Source organism: Carassius carassius, chromosome 11 (assembly GCF_963082965.1).
Source record: "Carassius carassius chromosome 11, fCarCar2.1, whole genome shotgun sequence".
In the NCBI taxonomy this organism is placed as follows: domain Eukaryota; kingdom Metazoa; phylum Chordata; class Actinopteri; order Cypriniformes; family Cyprinidae; genus Carassius; species Carassius carassius.
In genome coordinates, this window is record NC_081765.1 from 3,588,625 (window position 1) to 3,608,490 (window position 19,866).

The 19,866-nt window shown below is 37.5% G+C and overlaps 1 protein-coding gene across 2 annotated transcripts in view; it reads right to left on the reverse strand.

Annotated features, from left to right (window-relative positions):
• LOC132152628 (myosin light chain kinase, smooth muscle-like) overlaps positions 1 to 19,866 on the reverse strand; it is an 86,806-nt gene that overhangs the window by 6,937 nt on the left and 60,003 nt on the right. For both annotated transcript variants that reach the window (XM_059561395.1, XM_059561394.1), the window contains exons 11-25: positions 18,870 to 19,022; positions 15,990 to 16,127; positions 15,176 to 15,373; positions 14,732 to 14,978; positions 13,639 to 13,722; positions 12,567 to 13,351; positions 11,580 to 11,696; positions 8,087 to 8,149; positions 4,268 to 4,315; positions 4,035 to 4,162; positions 3,357 to 3,510; positions 1,700 to 2,005; positions 1,502 to 1,537; positions 776 to 866; positions 363 to 566 (exon numbers count right to left, since the gene is read on the reverse strand). In XM_059561395.1, coding sequence (XP_059417378.1) covers positions 363 to 566; positions 776 to 866; positions 1,502 to 1,537; positions 1,700 to 2,005; positions 3,357 to 3,510; positions 4,035 to 4,162; positions 4,268 to 4,315; positions 8,087 to 8,149; positions 11,580 to 11,696; positions 12,567 to 13,351; positions 13,639 to 13,722; positions 14,732 to 14,978; positions 15,176 to 15,373; positions 15,990 to 16,127; positions 18,870 to 19,022 — 2,752 coding nt within the window. The remainder of the gene's footprint in view (positions 1 to 362; positions 567 to 775; positions 867 to 1,501; positions 1,538 to 1,699; positions 2,006 to 3,356; positions 3,511 to 4,034; positions 4,163 to 4,267; positions 4,316 to 8,086; positions 8,150 to 11,579; positions 11,697 to 12,566; positions 13,352 to 13,638; positions 13,723 to 14,731; positions 14,979 to 15,175; positions 15,374 to 15,989; positions 16,128 to 18,869; positions 19,023 to 19,866) is intronic.

Consider the following 19,866-nt stretch of genomic DNA (forward strand, 5'->3'; position numbering starts at 1 on the left):
GTGTAGTCTAGTAGTGTATGATCTGCAGGTAACGAACACACGCTGATCTATAAACTGTCCTTGATCAAGACATTTATTCTCTTCATCATCTAAACAAACACATTTGGGGCATAAGGAATTAAAACACTGTTTTGCATGAGAGGCTGACATACTGTAACATGACAATGACACTGCCAAGTCATTTCTGTTAAAACATTTGTTTTATATAAACAGGTGTCTAAAAATGTGCATTTGAAAACAACAATCACTAATACTGGGGTAAACATTCTTTTCTGAGCTGTTGTGAGTTTATTAAAGGCTTTATATATAAATTTTGAAGGCAAAGAACTTTTCAGAAGATTATAAAACACTGTTACACTTACATATCCAGGACCATTACAATGTCAGTCTTTCCCTCAAAAGCGTCGACACACTGCACAAGCTTTGGGTGATGCAGGTCATTCATGATCGCAATTTCCTGTCTGACATTTTCTTTTTCTTTGGCGGAATACGCTTTTATGAATTTGCCAGCCCACGCCTTTTTAGTGGACTTTTCTATCAGTTTAAAAACAGTCCCGAATTTCCCTCTGAAAAATAAAGATAGAAAGAAATCTTTCAGATCCCGACTTTCTTTTATTATGTTTAATAAACTTGTATACTAATAACACTTGTATTTTCCTTTTATTAGACAGAGTATATAACAAGAGAAAAGTAGAGGGATGCCGGCTGAGTGGTGTAATATGGAAGGTAATATCAAATGATTTATGCCATTTTATTGATCTGCAGTCATACTCACGAGCCCAGTCTGTCTTCCACATCATACAGGTCCTTCACCTTCACGTCGGTCCTGATCGTCACATTTCTGTAATCCCGTTCCTTCTCCGATTCTGGGGTGAAACGAGAGGAAATGGATCCCTATCATTATAGACTGTCTATTATCACTCACATTGCAATATTTAACTTTTTTCTGTTTCTTGAAACTTTGAAAATCTCAGTGCATAAAGGTTTTGAAAAACACTTCCTGTAATGATTCAGAATGTAATATCACATTCTAACAGCACAAAACTGAGAAGCATGTGCAGTTTACAACCTCTCCGTGTCTGATCACTAGCACCAGAGAATCACCTTTTCAAATACACATCAACATGAAGATGAAAAGATGACCTTTTTTTTTTCAAAAGCTAAGATTGTTAATGTTTTTTTTTTATTTAATTATTACATTTGTTTGTTATTTCATTCAAAAATTCTAATGATTTGAAAGATGCCTATGTTTGAACAATTTAAGACTATTAATTGCTTGTTAATAATTGTTAAAATTATACAAATAGCATAAGATAGGTTTTTCTTTGTTGTTATTTTTTTATTATTATTTTTTTTTTTTGTATTTTTTTTTGTCAACTACCCACATATTTTCTATATGATATGTTTGGTTATATGTACAACCTCACAATTTCCTCTAAATGAAAGGGGGAATATATATATATATATATATAATGAGCACAGCAACAAACATGACACCTACCATCATCTGATGGCTCAGCTTCATCTTCCTTATTTTCTGTGAAAGCAACATAATGTTATTACAGCATTTTTTTATACAGATATATCAATTTGATTCAATATTTATTTTACTTAATTTTATGAAATAACCAAAGTCAACATTGCAATCTCTTGTCTGTGACTCCTATAAGACTCTTGATATCCTGAAGGTGGCGCTCACCCTCCTCGGCCCCCAGTCCCACCTGCACGGGCGCAGACTCAGCACTCGGCTCTCCCACACCATAAATATTGACTGCTCTCACTCGAAACTTGTACTGTCTGTCTGGAAGCAGGTTCTGCACGTTATAGGAGGTGCTGTTACAGGACGCCAGATCTGTCCACTTCATGTCCACAGAGCTCCACATCTCCAGGTTGTAGGACTGGACGGCACTGCCCCCGTCGTATGTCGGCCCGTACCAGGACAGTGTGAGACTGGACTTACGGATGTCTGAGGCTGCTGGGACACGGGCAGGGGGGTCGGGTTTATCTGTGAAGACCAAGATACAATTCACCAGAGAGGACAGATCACCTACAAGTACACTACTTGGCAGCGAGCATTTCAGTCCAGCATTGTGTGGTTGTAACAGAGGAAACAGTCAGTGTTCTGAGAGTGAATTGTCATTTAAGTCTAAAACATTAATGACAGGCAGTACTGTACTGATACTGTATGATTTTTGTATGTCTTTACACATCGGATAAGGTATGGATTAAAATGGTGTGAATTTCATTCAGAAATGGGGTGTGGAGTCTTCCTACTGCCATTTAAAAAAATAAAAAAAACAATTACAGATTTGTCAGAGCACAAAAGTAAGTAAATGGGTTAATATTATGGCAACAAATTGTAGGTCTAATGTCTCATAATTGGTTGTTCTACAGTTTTATTAGCTACTGCCATCCTGAATATGAGGCGAGATTATCTATAGTCACTGTCATTGCTCTTTTCAGCATTATAATCAGCAAGTGGTGGCCAGCAATGAAGTATACTAACTTTATTACTGTACTTAAGTAACAATTTTTATTTTTTTTTAATCTGTACTTTATCAGACTATTTTTATTTTGGGAAACTTTTACTCCACTACATTTGAAAATTAACAACAACAACAACAAAACCACATATTGATTTTGATTATATTAAAGCAATACATATTAAATGTCTGTACTGCATCTTTTTTATATTGACTAGTTCTGACTTAAATGAACATGGTTCTAGATTTTTTTTTACTTTTTTATACTTATCAATTAAATATCAAGTACGTTTGCTTGTTTAATCACGTAACAATTGAAAATGAGTACTTGACAGGAGTAAAAATAGAGCATCTGTACTTTTACTCAAGTACTTTATTTATTGTCTGCTGCTGTAAGCAGCCTTGTAAAATGTGCATGGCATGATGAAATACTGTAGTTTGTAGGGATAGATTGCTGAAATGTGTTTGAAATCATAAGCTTCTACTGTATAAGAGCCTCTAAATTCAATATATTAATGGGCAAAAAGTTAAAAATGCATGTAATTTAGTTTAAACAATTATCTCTATTTTTACTGTTCATTTTATATGTATTGCACTGTAGAATGTGCTGATGATGATATGGTTAAAATGTCTCTCCCTCTGGGGTTTTACCAAATTTCATACATTCTTGTTGACAAATGCGATGTTTTTCAGTTGTTTTTCCATACAAGCGTGCTGGACACTCAATAACCCTGTCCTGTGTGAACACCTCATTCTTTATATCTTGTATTTGAAAGTACATTTCTGTGCTTTATCAAATGTTGTGAAACTCATATAATGACTCCCATATGCATATGGCCAGATGTCCCAGCGTTCACTGGCGTTCACACTTACCGACTATAGTGAGGTTGAGTGCGGCCTGTCTGGCGCCGTGGCCGTTCTTGAGCTCGATGGTGTAGCAGCCGCAGTGCTCCTGCTGTCCTTCTGGGATGGTCAGCTGACTGCTGCTGTCTGTGCTCACGATCGAGATGCCCTGACCTTCCTGAATCTGAAGGAGCACCAACATGATCACACCTGCTAGCGGTAGACACAGGCTAATCCAAAGGTTCAGTTTAACTGAAAAGTCAACTTAATGGAATAAATGGGAGTAACAAAGATGTTTTCATCTAAAATTTTGCATCTTAGCCATATGTACAGAAGGATATGCCAGTGTTTGGTCATTCAAGATGATGGCTGTTTCTGAAAAGTGGTGAGCTGCCTACCTAGACAAGATTTTTGGACATTTTGGACAATTTAACATGAGGCAAAGTATACTGTCCCATACTCAGAATATGTGCTCTGCGTTTAACCCATCAAAGTGCACACATCCAGCAGTGCGTAGTAAACACACACACAAACACACACACACACCCAGAGCAGTGTGTTTACTTAGAGTCAACTTAACGTTACTCAACTTAATGTTTAAAGCATTTAAAAAAGGCCTGCCATCTGCGTGTTTAAGATTAAAACATAAGAAGTGTTTCTCTCTCGGTCAGGGCTTCTGCACATGTTAAAAGGTGAAAGGACTCTTACTGGTTTGCGGAACTTGAGCCAGGTGCAGCTGATGGGCTGAGCTCCAGTGAACTGACACAGCAGACTGACGTCCTGACCCGCCAGGATCTTCATATCGTCTGGAAACTGCAGGATCTGAGGAGGAGAACCTGACGCACACAATCCAATTATACTGACCATTTGGGCTCTATTTATGATATGTTTGCTGAAGATCCATTTACTTGCCGTTTCAGGATAACACAATTTGACCCTACCTTGTTTGAGATGCGTTTTGGGTGGGGGTTTCTTTATTTTGGCCTCATCTGGAGTGAAGAACACAAGAAATACACAGAGATCAGATATCACATTACAGTTAAAAAATTAAATAGGCTCAACATACAATCTCAGTCGAACTGATCACCAACCACACAACTAATCAAGTTCTCCTCTTGCTTAAATTGACAAACTCGATGTCATTTTAGTTCCAGGCTGCATCACAAGCCATATTTGTGGATTTATATGAATAGCCGTAAGCATGATATTGACCAGAAGACTGTACTTTATCCTTAATGACTTTGCATTTAATATCCCTTCAGGTTTCAAGTCACACAAACACAAGAATCTCACACATCTACTCATAGAATCTAGAGTATTTGAGACAACATGCACTCTCATGTTTACAAAATGGGCAGAAGGGAGGGCAGATTGAGAGGAAAGGAGAGATGTTTTTCTCTGGATGTACTAGGAGAGATCAGCTGCTAAGGTTCTTTGCTCTTTGCCTTTTTTGGTAATACCAAAAATATCTCCAACTAGAATCCAGGAAATAGCTTTTGGAACTATTTATTTTACATCTGATCGCTGTCATGAAACAATGTTATGGCAAAGCCAATAAACACAAGCCTGGAGCTGCAACGGTGGCAATGAAGCTATTCTTGATCTGAAACAATGTCAGACTTCGGAGGAGTTTTTTTTGTCAGTTGTAATACATTCCAATCTTATCCCTCTCTTTGAGGCCATTCTCTCATTCCTCTCTCTCTTTCTATGTAGCCGTGGAAATGAAAACATCCTCTTTCCAACACAAACTATTTTTGTTTCTGGCTCCAAATGGGCTTTCGGTGAGCTTTCACGTGAATTCCTAAAATTTGGGCAAAACAGATCTCATGCTGAACTTATAAACAGAGACTATAATGGAGATGATCAAATCTCCCTCACTTACTTTCATGCTAAATCAGTAGTAGCACAACAGATACAGTAAAAATCTTCAGACATTCAACCCCTAATTAAGTCTCAGAGCAAGAACAATATAACCTGCTATTAAGAAAAATCTACTGACTGAAATTTTGGATGCTGAAGTAATTTGATTTCACGAGCATTTTCATGTATTTTTATGAGAAATGTGGTTTTAGTACATGTACAGTGGGCCCAAAAACTGGGCTACAATTAACTTACACCAATTAATAATCTAAAGATAATTTTTGTGTGGATGTATGAAGTCAATTCTCCTCAAGTTCACAGACACCCAAGCAGTGTAACCACAGGTGTAGCTTATCATGTAAACTATAAACATTTTCCACAAAGGTTATTATTCTGAAACATATTTGCTTTAAATAAATGACAATTATTTAGTTATTTTTGTTAGATAATGCATAGTTAATTTGTTTGCTTGCATGTTTGGTTACAAATACATTTAGAGGCCATTGCATATTTTTTTGTTTGCACAGATAATTAAAATGTAAACATTATACAACAGAATATGCCATATCACATTGTTTAACACATTACATAAACACATATGTATTTATAATATAATATAATATAATATAATATAATATAATATAATATAATATAATATAATATAATATAATATAATATAATATAATATAATATAATATAATAAAATAAATAAAAAATTGCATTTCCAAAGCTGTGCATATGTAAATAATTTCATATTTTAGATGCTGTCATTATGTCCATAGGTTTTGGTGTTTGTCCAAATGTTTGACCAAATTACTAGAAATAATAGACTAGATTAGACTAGGGATGAATATTTAATACTTTCTTAAAGCAAAGTTTTCTAATGACTTGCTTTCACAAGCGTGTGTTTTGTGTCTACAGAAAGGGAAGCAATACTAAGTGGCTTACAGGAATTATTCATGCAAACATTCAACAAATAACAAACCACCATTGGTAACCGAATATATAAAACTACTTTGTTCACAATGCCCCAACAAACGTACAGATCCAACAAAATCCAGTAAGTTTTGTGGTTAGGTGTCCGTTAAGACATACATGTAAATCACAGGTTTATTAGACAAATATTGAGGCAGTGAGTAAAGGCTAGGAAACATCTAGGATACCACTGAAACAACAGCATCCCTCTTCCATGTTTCATAATGTTTAGTCTACCTTGTCTCAGGCCACAGGATCAAACGTATCTGTTTAAAAGCCTGACAACTTCAAGACACTTAGAGAAACAGATAATCTCTGCCCTCCACTGCTGCAACAAATCACCCAATATAAGACCACTTCACACTGTCAACCACTGCTGAACATAACCAGGCAGACACAAAGAAAGAAGCACACAGAAAGCAGGAAATAGGTAACTGTTGCGCTCTTTAACATTGTTTCAGCCTGTAATAAATGACCTAAATAAGCAAGTGAATCTAAATGATTAGATTAGATGAAGTAGTACAGTGCAGGGTGTTTAATGCCAGCCTAGTTTCTTCATGCTGAAAGAACTGCACAGTCTCGAGAACAGAAATATGCCATTATGTGATGGAAGAACATAACACAACATGTGCACAGCAGAAATCAGCAGTAACTGTTTCTGAACAGGTTATGAAAGCATCGAGTCCTTCAGGACACTAATGTCCACCAGCGATTCAGAGGTGCTTGGAGGTTAGAGTTTTCCATCATCCAAGACACCAATGCTTATTTTTATAGCTTCATGATTTTTAATAAAGCTTCACAAATTTTCCATGACGGCCACAAAATCATTTGCAAACACAAAACACAAAACCTTTTTTTTTTCTTTTTTTTTTTGAACAGATCGTTAATTTCCTTGAGACATACGGAACATTTCCAGAATAGTGCGCACATCAACAGTTTCACAAGTTTCTTCTTCAGCCATTTCTGAAGATACAGTTCAAAACACCAGAACACAGAACAGTGCAACACACAAAAGTAGGCTTACAGAGAAGGCGAGACTCACTAGTATATACAAAAACTTTACTAAGCATTCTGAAGCATGTTAAAAACATTGAAGTTAGAAAACTCATACAACACTCGTGGAGTGAGAGTGAGAGACTTGACTGAGCCCATACATGGACATCCAAAGTGGGTTTTGCCAAGAGCCATGATCTCTCTCTCTCTCTCTCTCTCTCTCTTTGTCTCTACTGTTATATTCTTTCTTTATATCTCTAAAACAAGCCTTTGTTCACCCCTCATTTTTGTCTGTCTCCTTCTTGCTCACTGAGTTTGTTTAACATTTAAAATCAGTCAAAGTCAGCTCTCCAGCAGTCCTGTCAAACATCTCGTCTGATGAAGAGTGGGAGAAGTGAATAATTGTTTGATACAATGCTTTGGCTATACTACAACTTCTGGACTACACAAAACTAAAGACCATATGGCAACAATAGAAAATATTGTGAGGACTAACTCTTTATCAATAATTGTCCAGCCTAATATTTTATTTTGTTCGCTGAAGTTTGCATCTCTCCTTGAATAATTATGGATATTTCTCAGAAAATTAGGGACTAGTCAACATGCAGACAGATGTCTTTGTTTGTGTTTTTAATCTGATTTTAAGCATGGTTTTATAGCAGAAAGTAGCAACCCGCAGAAGCAATAATCTCAAGCAATTAAACTACTTTTGTTTTTTTGTTTGTTTTTTTTTACTTGTAAACCGAACAAAGTAATTTAAAAAGTAATTATTCTCAGTGAAATATCCCTAGTGATATTGTCTAACATAGCAATGTGTGTGTGTGTGTGTGTGTGTGTGTGTGTGTGTGCATACTGCAGTGGGAAAGGTTCACATCTCCCACGCCACTCCTTATTGGGATATAAAAAAGGAAGTACATATTTTGGAAACTCACTCTCTGTGGTCGGGGTAGAGGGCTTCCTGCTCCGCTTATCTGCTGGTGTGGAGACACTCGGATCTGAAAACAGACAGAAAGACAGAACTCATAGTGTAACACGGAGAACAAAATAAGAATCACATTCATGTGATCATAAAATCTGTATTATTATGCAAATTCAACAAACAAAACAAAACAAAAACCAAAAAGGTTCCCAAACCAGCTGAGCTGATTACATCAAATAATTATTTAGAGGGTTCATTGCCATTTGATCACTGCCGTTTGCTGCCAAGACCAAAACAAAGGCCAGAAAGTTCAACCCGAGGTTAAAAAGTGGAATATAGCTTTTAAAATTGCAGACGCCAATTTAGTAGAAGCTGTATTAGATATCTATGCAAGTAACTGATAATATTAAAGCTATGAAATAATATCAACATGCTGCCATTGTCACTTTTCAGCAGAAAAAAATACGTCTAGAGACAGATGTAAAGTCATGTCTTTTAAAATGAGAGAGAGAGAGAGATTGATAGATGGCTGCGAGGACATGTACTGTACTGTAAAGCAGGAAACAGAGAACTAGTGATGGTTGGATGGACATGGCCTGTTAAGCAGAACAGAGATATCTAGACAAAACTGTAGGGACATGCCAGTAAAGCAGGACTGTGTAATCTGATCACAAGATCTATAAACAGATGTCAAGACATGTTGGAATCCAGAATAGAGATGTAGAGATGGAGAGATCTAGAGACAACCACAAGGACACACAGATCAATGGTGGTTGTCAAAAACAGGACAAAGAGATCTGCAATGTTGGACATCTCACAGGACAGAAATTATCGTAGAGTCAAGTCTAGTCATTTGAAAAACTGGTGCTGGCCCACCTGAAGGACATCACTGGACCCTTGCTAGATCCTCTTCAGTTTGCCTACAGAGCAAACAGGTCTGTGGACGATGCAGTAAACATTGGACTGCATTATGTTCTGCAACACCTAGACAGACCGGGGACCTATGTGAGGATCCTGTTTGTGGACTTCAGCTCTGCCTTCAACACGATCATCCCAAACCTCCTCCTGCCCAAACTAACTCAGCTCTCCGTGCCCACCTCCGTCTGTCAGTGGATCAACAGCTTCCTGACAGACAGGCAGCAGCTAGTGAGGCTGGGAAAATACACATCCAGCACCCGTACAATCAGCACCGGAGCTCCCCAGGGCTGTGTTCTCTCCCCACTGCTCTTCTCCCTGTACACTAATGACTGCACATCTAAGGACCCCTCTGTCAAGCTCCTGAAGTTTGCAGATGACACCACACTCATCGGCCTCATTCAGGACGGTGACGAGTCTGCTTACAGACAGGAGGTTAAAGAGCTGGCTGTCTGGTGCAGTCTCAACAACCTGGAGCTTAACACGCTCAAAACAGTGGAGATGATCGTGGACTTCAGGAGAAACCCCCCTGCACTCCTGCCACTCACCATCATGAGCAGCACTGTGACTGCAGTGGAGTCATTCAGGTTCCTGGGCACCACTATCTCTCAGGACCTGAAGTGGGACATTCACATTGACTCCATTGTGAAAAAGGCCCAGCAGAGGTTGTACTTCCTTCGCCAGCTGAGGAAGTTCAACCATCCACAGGATCTGCTGAAACAGTTCTACTCCACCATCATCGAATCCATCCTCTGCACTTCAGTAACTGTCTGGTTCAGCTCAGCTTCTAAATCTGACCTCAGAAGACTACAGAGGGTAGTCCGGACTGCTGAGCGAATCATCGGTTCAACCCTCCCATCTATTCAAGAACTGTACTTATCCAGAGTGAGCAAAAGGGCTGTTAAAATCACTCTGGACCCCTCACATCCAGCACACTCCCTCTTTGAACTGTTGCCATCTGGTCGACGCTACAGAGCACTGAGCACCAGAACGACCAGACACAGGAACAGTTTCTTCCCTCAGGCAATCCATCTTATGAACAGCTGATACACACTGAACACACTGAACACACTACACTTTATATTTATATACACATACACTTAATTTATCTAACACACATACTTAGTATACACTTAAATTTTGCACATAATATACATGTACATACATAACTGCATTTTTGTAATATACCTGCCTACAATTGTCAATTTGTATATTGTCATTCCTTATCTACTTATTTGTATTTTTTGTATTTTTATATTCTTTTATTATGTGTTTTATGTTCTGTCGCTGTCATTCTGTTGTACTGCGGAGCTTCTGTCACGAAAACAAATTCCTCGTATGTGTAAACATACCTGGCAATAAAGCTCATTCTGATTCTAGTAAAGCTGGACATAAAGATCTATAAACAGCTGTAAGGACATCTCCTGGAGGGCAGAACAGAGAGACAGAAAGAGCTGTAGGGACATGCACTGTATTTGGGACAGAGAGATTTGGAGATGATTGTTGGGTCATATAAAGCAGAACAGAAACAGTGATAACTGTCAGAATATGTTATCCTGGACATATGAATCTGGAAATGGTTGTGGAGATGTCCCGTAAATCAAGACATGTCTGTCAAGACTGTTGGGACATGTCTTTTGAACTATTTGTCCTATGACAAATAGATCCAAAGACAGATAAATACAGACAAATAAAGTGGAACAAAGAGATTCTAAACTGGGATTCAATGTATTTTGATGGTCCCTTTAACACATTCTGTTTACTATAAGTAATGTTGCACCTACGTGTCTACTAACTCTCATTAGATTATTAGTAAAGTATTAGTAGGCTGGTAGGGTTAGAGTTAGAATAAGTTGACATGCACTTGCCAAAGTATTTATAGTCAGTAGAATGTCTGTTGGGAGACCATGAAAATAAATAAAAAGTTGGGAGATATTAAGCAAACAGTCTACTAATACTCTGATGAGAGTGAGAAGACATGTAGGTGCAACATTACTTACTGTCAACACAATGCTCTAAAGGGACCAACAGAAAATAAAGTGTTACCCAAAGCTGTTGTAAAGACATGTCCTGAGAAACCAAAAAGAAAAAGAGACAGAAAATGGCACAGAAATCTAGAGATGGTTATTGGGACATGGCCTGTAAAGCTAAACAGAGATCCAGAGATGACTGTCAGAACCTGCTATGTGGGATAAAGATATTTAGAGACAGCTTGTAAAGACATGCAAAGTCAAAAAGTGAGATCTTTGGACAAGCAAGGGACGTGACGCAGGCTGATCTGGTCAGTAATAACCGGAAGATGCAAAACTTAGGCAGTGACTCTAGGGAAATGGTCAAACACACTGCCCAGCCCAAAAACAGACAGACTGGAACCATTATATTCTCCAAAAAAAAAAAAAAAAAACTAAACCGTAAATTTAAATGTAAAATTCATTCAAACATTCAAAATAACTACATTTTTTACACTTTTGGCACGTAGGGTTACAGTGCACCTCAACTCTCAGAGAGCCTATTGAGTTTCATGGAGTTGATACAGGAAGTGCATGCTGTAAACTCATTTATTGTACTGTTATGTAATGAGATATACTCACCGTCCACTAGGACCATACAGGAACACTCTGTCTTGCCCTCGTTGGTCTCTGCCCTGCACACATATTCTCCTTCATCCTCAGGTAGAGCTTTATCAATGGTCAGAGAGCACTTACCACCTGCTCACACACACATACACACACATTCAATGGTTATTCCTCAAAGGTCCCTTCATTTAAGAGAAAGTTAACCTATTTTGAAAGTATCTGTTGCATGATGTCAAAGACATCTATGGGACAAATGACAGATGCTATCCATAGTTCTCAAAGAAGAATATTCCTCCAACATTGCTGTAATGCATTCATGCATATTCAACTAGATATTTGTCAAGTACACTGGTCAACTTGTATTGGTCACAACATTGATATACTTGAGTCAGATGAAGTCTTTGTGAAGCATACATTACCTCTTAGAAAGGGTTAGAATGCTGTTAATGACACAGGGTTCGAAGCCACAGAGATACATCCTTCACTCTACACCTCCACACTACCTTCCTCTGCAGAACTCTTAAACACCATTATAGATAGCCCTGTCGCATCATGAAACACCTTGAATAAACCCTTATCCAGTTAAACTCCTGAAGCCAGAGTGTCATGTCACTACTGTTTAAAGACAGTTATGTAACACTTAGTTCTGGTCCTCTTGTCTGATTGGATAAGTGGTGTTTGATTGCATGCGTGTGTGGCTTTCCTGCCAACCTTTGTGTTTGTCAGCAACAAAGTATGTCCAGAGTTGGCTTCATTTGGAACTATTTTCATTTGTCAACTGTTTGAAATGTCAGGTTCACAATATTTACTTCTTGTTTAGAAAACTGCAGTATAAAATTAAGATCAAACTGTGATTACGTCTGGTCTACTGATGCTTGAAACATGTACTCAAGCATGGAAACTAATCTATCGCCCGATAAACACCCCAATGTCAAACTTCATTCGTGAAAGACAACAAATTAGCCATCTTGCGTAAAATCAAATTTGAATTGCAACACTGACCCTCGTTAGAAATGACGATGAATTTAGATGATTTGATGAGTTTTCCATCAAGCGTCCATGTCACTTTAGTGGGAGACTCAGATGAAAGTTGGCACTGTAGATGCAAGCGTTCCCCATCTAACACAGTCACGTCACTCAGTTTATGCGTAAAAATGGGCTCTTTCTTTCCAACTGCTTTTGTTTTTTCTTTTATCCCTCCATCCACACAATTCACATCATTTTCCTTTCCTTGGGTGTCTTTATCACCTTGGCTTTCTCCATTCCTGTCCTGGCTGGGTAGTTTTTTCTTGTTGCCTAACACCGATCTGAAGTCAACAGCTTCAGTTTTGATGTTTTGTGCTTTCACTAAGGATCCAAGAGCAGGTTTTGGGCCTTGACTTCCTTTCTTTCCCAGCACTGCTCTGAAGTCCACTTGCTGTGGAGAGTTGACTTTGCGTTCCTCTTCTGTCTGAGTCTTGGGCTTGATCTGCCGTTGGAGGTTCCCCCTGAAGTCCATCTGCTCGGGCGTGATCTCCTTCAGGTCTTCCTCAGAGACACTCTTAGTGCTGACCTTGCGGCCGAGCACAGTTCTGAAGTCAATCTGCTCAGCCTCCTGCTGACGGATCTGGTCTTCCTGATGCTCCTTTGTCTCTATGCGTCGTTTGAGAAGCCCACGGGTGGCACAGCCCTCCTCTTCCTCCTGATCCTGACTGTTGTGTTCCCACAGTGGCTCAGAGAGCGACGCTGCAGCACTGAGAGTCTCTGGCTGTCCTCCCCTGCCTGGTGCAGTCCTCTCCACCCCTCGGCTGCCACAGGAAGAGTGGAGAAAAATGCAGAGATGGTTAAAGCCCCAGCTAGCTCAGCCCACACTGGAGAGCAGTGCATCAGAGATGACTTCAGAGACCTTATAGGGAAATGAGACCAGAATGAGGCCCCTAGGCTAACCCGCACAACAGCACAGCTGAGTGAGGAAGCATAAACAGAGCGTTTGGTTATAAAGAGAGATTATGTAGATTTAGTGTAGGGGTCGAGGGGTAAGGGCTGTAAATATAGCTTTGGGGAAGAGGAGAACAAGAATAGAAGCAGAATGTACCGTTTATGAGAATTGTCACCAGATGGCATGGGGTCCTCGCTGACGTGCAGAGTAGCCACTGACCTGCACTCTCCTACTTTATTTCTGAGACCAACAGAAAATTTGTGGCTGCTTATTTAAATTTATGGTAAAATGCTGAATTGAAAAAGTAAATGAAGAACTAAAAAAACACAACCTTTCCTAATATGACAGCACTGTCTCTAAGCATCATTTCAATGCATGTGAACTTGCATGCATGGATCTCATGAACATTTTACCAACTAGAACATTTTTTTTGCCTAAATAATACAGTGATTTTTGTTTTGTCTTGGTAATATGCATTTCTTGTTATAAATTATTCTCATCTAATTCTCATTTCTTACAATTAAATTACAGTGATGCAAAATCTTTTTTGTTTTTTAAATCTGATTAAATTAAGGGCTTTTCAACAAATACTACCATGATGTAGCAATACTTTATCTGAAAAAAAAAAAACTCTTTGTTATTGTCTTCTTGCATTATTGACAAACTATTTTCCTTATTTAAAGCTGCTTTGACACAATAAGTATTGTATAAAGCGATATACAAATAAAGGTGACTTGACTTCATAATTAAAAAAAAAAATATTTTCCAATCAATATTATAGTATATTCATATTTGCGCATGGTCATTAGAATTTGAAGAAGCCATTAAAATAATGTCACAATATAAAAATATAAATAAATAATAATAATAATAATAATAATAATAATAATAATAATAATAATAATAATAATAATAATTTTGAAGTTTGGATTTGGGATAAAGTGTCTTTGATACAGTTTAATTTTGGGGCACAGTGTCAAATGTTTCAAATCTTTACATAGAATAAAAAATAAATAAAAAAATCCAAACCTTAATGCACAAAAACCTTTTTAAACTTCAATATTTTTAATTAAAATAAATGTCACTTTTGAGTGCTAACAACTATGTGTTAAGTTCTCGAAGTGATTCAGCATCACCAAACACCAAATATCTAAATCTCTAACTATACATATAATGAATTTAAACTATATGAACAATGACTTTAGTTTAAAAATAAATAAATCAATCAATAATAAAAATACAATCTTACTTGAGATAAATCTCATAGTTTCCAGCATGATGTGTCTTCACATTCCTTATGAGCAATGAGACAACGTCATCCTTCTGTAGGATCTCAAAGTCGCCACCTCCAGATATTACCTGCTCATCCTTCATCCAGAGGAATTCTGGGAAGGGGTCACCAGCGATCGCACAGGAGAGCAGAGCATGTTGACCCAAGAAGGCGGTTGAAGACTTGGCTTTAGTGATGAACCAGGGCTGAACTCCATCTTGAGGCTCTGGACAAAATCCAGAGATGTCCATACATATTTAACTGATGTTTTATATCATAATATTTATTATAAGACCATATCACCGTAATATTACTTTAAAAGTAATTTAAAAGTTACTACTTAGACTTAGCTGCAGATCATACCTGCTTTGGTAATTTATCTAATAAAGTAATATTTATAATAGGGAACAGTGTGATTTGTACCTTGTACAGTGAGTGAGGCTTCGGTCTGAGCGACTCCGGCTTCATTCCACACCTCACAGGTGTATGTCCCTGTGTCCTCAGGAAACACTTCCTGTATGAAGAGAGTATACCGACAGCCCTCCCTCTCAAAATGGAAATCCTCAGACTCTTGGATCTCTTTTCCATTATGCAGCCAGACCACCTCAGGGGCAGGATTTCCTACACACAACACACATCACACTTTGCAAATGTTCAAGCAAACTGGGGTTAGACAGAATGGATGGAGGTCAGTAAAATAAAGAATAACCAGCACTGACTAACAGAATGTGAAAGAAAGTTGGGTAGGCTACTATGATTTACAAGCCACGTGCTGACACTTAAAGCCTTGGGATTGAGTCATATTAATAATGAAAATAAAACGAATAAAAATGCTTTCATTTATATTTTAATGACTTCAGAAAGTTCATATGTTGCTGAGGTCACATAATCGTGAAAATACACAGTCAGGAGACCATTCAGCGTTACACAGGAATAGAATAGAATAGAATAGAATAGAATAGAATAGAATAGAATAGAATAGAATAGAGTAGAGTAAAATAGAATAGAATAGAATAGAATAGAGTAGAGTAGAATAGAATAGAATAGAATAGAGTAGAGTAGAATAGAATAGAATAGAGTAGAGTAGAATAGAATAGAATAGAATAGAATAGAATAGAGTAGAATAGAATAGAATAGAATAGAATAGAATAGAATAGAATAGAATAGAATAGAATAGAATAGAAAGTTCTCATTATGCTCTCCTCCTAGATGGAGAAGCTGAAGTCATGTTTTCTACCTGTCACTTCCACGGTCATTGTGACCTGACTGCCGTCCATGACACTGAGATCCTGCAGACCTCGGAGGAACACCGGGGCAGACGGTCTCCTCGCATCAGTCCCAGGAGGAGCAGCAGACCGCTTAACACTTGACTTAGCTAGAGAATAACATACAGACTATATTAATCCTGCTAAAACACCCCCCCCCCCCCAAAAAAAATACATAAAATAATAATAAATATCAATAATAATAAAAAAAAATTAAAATCAAATAAAAAATCAGTGAAAAGTAACAGTGTACTAGGGAAACAGTAAAACACGCAAATAAAAATGGCACACGCTCTTGTGTGATAACACCAGCGTTTTCTAATTTAAAAGTACTTTCTGAATCTGTGTTCTGGGCATTTTAAAAGGACAATCATGTTCACTTTATCTAAAACCATTAGCTTGTTAAATTATCACAGATCTAACTGTACTTTACAGTACATCGATTAGTTATCGAATCTTCTGTAGTCCATTACATGCACACACAGTATCATCTATCCTCTTCAGTACTGCAGTCAGTCATATGATTACTGTACATGAGAAAAGTTAGAACTATTGGATGATGCATCAGAAAGGTAACCTTGTAATAATCTCAAGAGGGAATTCATATTTGAATCATGTTAAATCACACTGCAAAAAGTGGCAACCTACAATTGTCATGGTAAGGAGCTATTTCTACCTGTTTTAACAAACAAAAATCAAATTTGTTTGTAATAATTATTGTATTTAAGTTGATCAAGTGATGTTAACTAATATTTTTGAATGTCACCATTTTTTCAGTGCACTGATGTGAATAAAACTCCTTAACCTCAGTCTCCATAGATACTCATACTAGATACTGTCTGTGCTGCTCATTAGTACATTAGAATTACTGCTCGTATCAGAGTGATGTAGTGAAATATGAACTGGGTGCCTACGACCAAATTACAGCCATGCTGAAATTAAGTTGAGCAGCACTTGTGATGCTGCTTATGTATATACTGTAAGAAAAATAAAGTGATGCTTCCGTTTATTTAAAAAAAACCTGTACACAACATATTTTCCACTCATTTCAAGATTCACATTTACAGTAAATACATTTGAACCTACTAAATCTATTAAATGCCTGTTAAATAAAGTACTAACAGGAATATATTTTAAACACTGTAAGTTGTATATGCATTTAAATCATGACAACTCTAAAAACAGTTTTAGCATGTTGATGGATATGACAATGGTAGTGTGTCTGGTCATCTCAGAATAGATCTGTTCTGCACAGTGCTACTGCTACTGTTGCTGCATGCAGAGTAAGTACGGACTTGCACTGCTGTGAGCATGTAAGATATGCTGCTGCTGCTGCTGCTGCATGAATAGGCAAACATAAACTCTGTAGCAGTTATAGACATGTGGAGCTGGGGGAGGTGGAGGGTTTCGGAGGAGCTCTTGCTAGTGCTACAGGCCCACCTTACAGCAAATATTATTTCAATGTTAAGCAAACAGCTCATTGGCTTCAGAATCTGCACAGGCCAATCAGCTTATGCCATGTAATAAGTGATATGATTGCCAACAGACTGCATGAAAAGTACCTTTCTGCCTGTGCCATCTAGATTTTCAAGACTAATCTAGAATATATAAAATAAGGATCAAAGCATCAATTGCTATTTTTTACATTTAAATGTTTGCACAAATGCATTTATCAAGCACAGCATACTAGACAGCAAACTGGACGTCCGTTATGCTTTTTTATGTAACTTGAACGCTATTATTCAAAGCTACTGTACAATGAAAATAATACCATGATAATTCACAGGCGATCACTAAGTTTAATTAACACAAATATGCAGCTTTTGCTGCTTCAGTATTTAGTGAATAAATAAATCATTTCCTTATACCCATCTATATACTATACTTTCTATTCACTGCTTCTAAATGCATGCTGAATAGTATTGATCCTTTACATTAATGCATATTGTCTGAAAACACATCAGTTAAAAAGTCATGAAACTTCTTTTTTTTTTTTTTTTTAGAGAGAGCGGGTAATTTTGCTTCTTGTCCTCTGAGACCCGGATCAGATAGAGCCACTGCAGAATGTGTGTGTGTGTGTGTGTGTGGGAAAAGACTGGTATTTCACATTTTTAACCCACTTGAACATGGAACGTCCACCATTACACAGCCTCACAGACTGCAAGAGAGCAGATGTTTCTCTTATCCTTAAAATAACGTATCCTTGATATTCACTGATCAAGGGAACACATTGCAAACTCCTCCTGAATTGTATGAATGAAGTTAAAACTCATAAAAATTTTTTTGTTTTTTATGACTCAAATGCCTTCTGAGTTTGGGGGAAGAAATGTATTTAGGACATTTGAATGAATGATGAATTTGAATTTTATCCTGCAGTTAGATATGGAAAATAAATCAGGACACTGCAGGGGGTACCAGAATAACAGGAGTAATTTTGATTAATTTCTTGCTTAAAATAAATAAATTAAATCAAAGATGCCTTCATTTTGTTGATATGAATTTTGTTTATAATAACGGCTTCCCAGTTCATTTCATTTTCGTTCTGAAGCAAGGCACCGAACCCCCAAATGGTCCCTGGGTGCTGCGGCGTAAATGGCTGCCCACTGCTCTGGGTGTGTGTTCACAGTGTGTGTGTTTGTTCACTGCTGTGTGTGTGCACTTTGGATGGGTTAAATGCAGAGCACAAATTCTGAGTAAGGGTCACTATGCTTTAATCACCCAGGTTTCATATTTTCTATCTAATGCAATGACAGTCAGAAAGTGTGAAGTGTGACTGACTTCAGCGTCCAACATGTTTTAATTCTGAATATGCTGCCAAATAATAATATGGAAGAAGGGAACGAGTGTCTTACCGTTAACCAGTACATGAGCTGTACACACAGCTCTGCCATGATCATTCACTGCGACACATGAATACATGCCTGCATCCTCCAAAACAGATGCTTTAACTGTCAGCTGAGTCATACTGTTCTCAAACACAGTGTGGGAATATGGAACGGGCTGATCTGAAAAGATGAATACAGAACAAAACGAAAAAGACTGTATAAGTAACTGACTGACGAATCAAGTTCTGAGAAACGTAATGTAACATTCCACTGAGACAGGGATGTGGATGACAAAAACTGGGATGGACACGGCCAGGATTATGTAGATAAAACCAGCCAAATTCATTAACAAGGTTATTTTGGAGCGATCATAACGAGAATGTAGAGTGGTGCATTTTTTTTTTTTTTTTACATACATTGCACTAATTACATTTTTCAGGGCGAACTGGAAGTTTTGTCTCTCGTCAAAAACACAGTATGATTTTCCCATTGTTTTGGACTATTGCAGAATATATTTATTGCTCTGTAACCAATAACAAATTGGTAGCCTAAGAGGTAAAAAACCAAACGTAGGCTATAAATGAATTTAAACATCAAGAAAAAAAAATACAAAAAAAACGTTTTCCCTGAAAGTTTAAATTAGAATAGTTTGCAAGAGCATGATTATAAACCCAAACAGTGATGTAATGACAATGTATTTTATGTTGTAGAATAAAATGTGAAAATATATTGAGTCTGTGTTAACCACAGACCTTATTGCAGGCATAAAACCAATAAACAGCTCAGCCTAAATTTTGATCTCCACTGATAATGCCCTCTGGTGGCACTGGAAGGATTTCTATGTGAATATATCTGTCAAACGGCAATGGCATACAATCATACTACACACACGTTGTCTCTTTGCAGTATAAATCACAAAGTTAAATGCTTTTGCTCATATATGACTTTACTGCTAAACGTGCCTGAGACCACCAGGATTCAAATGAGGAATCATGAGGAACAGCAGCTTATTCCTCTTTTTCTG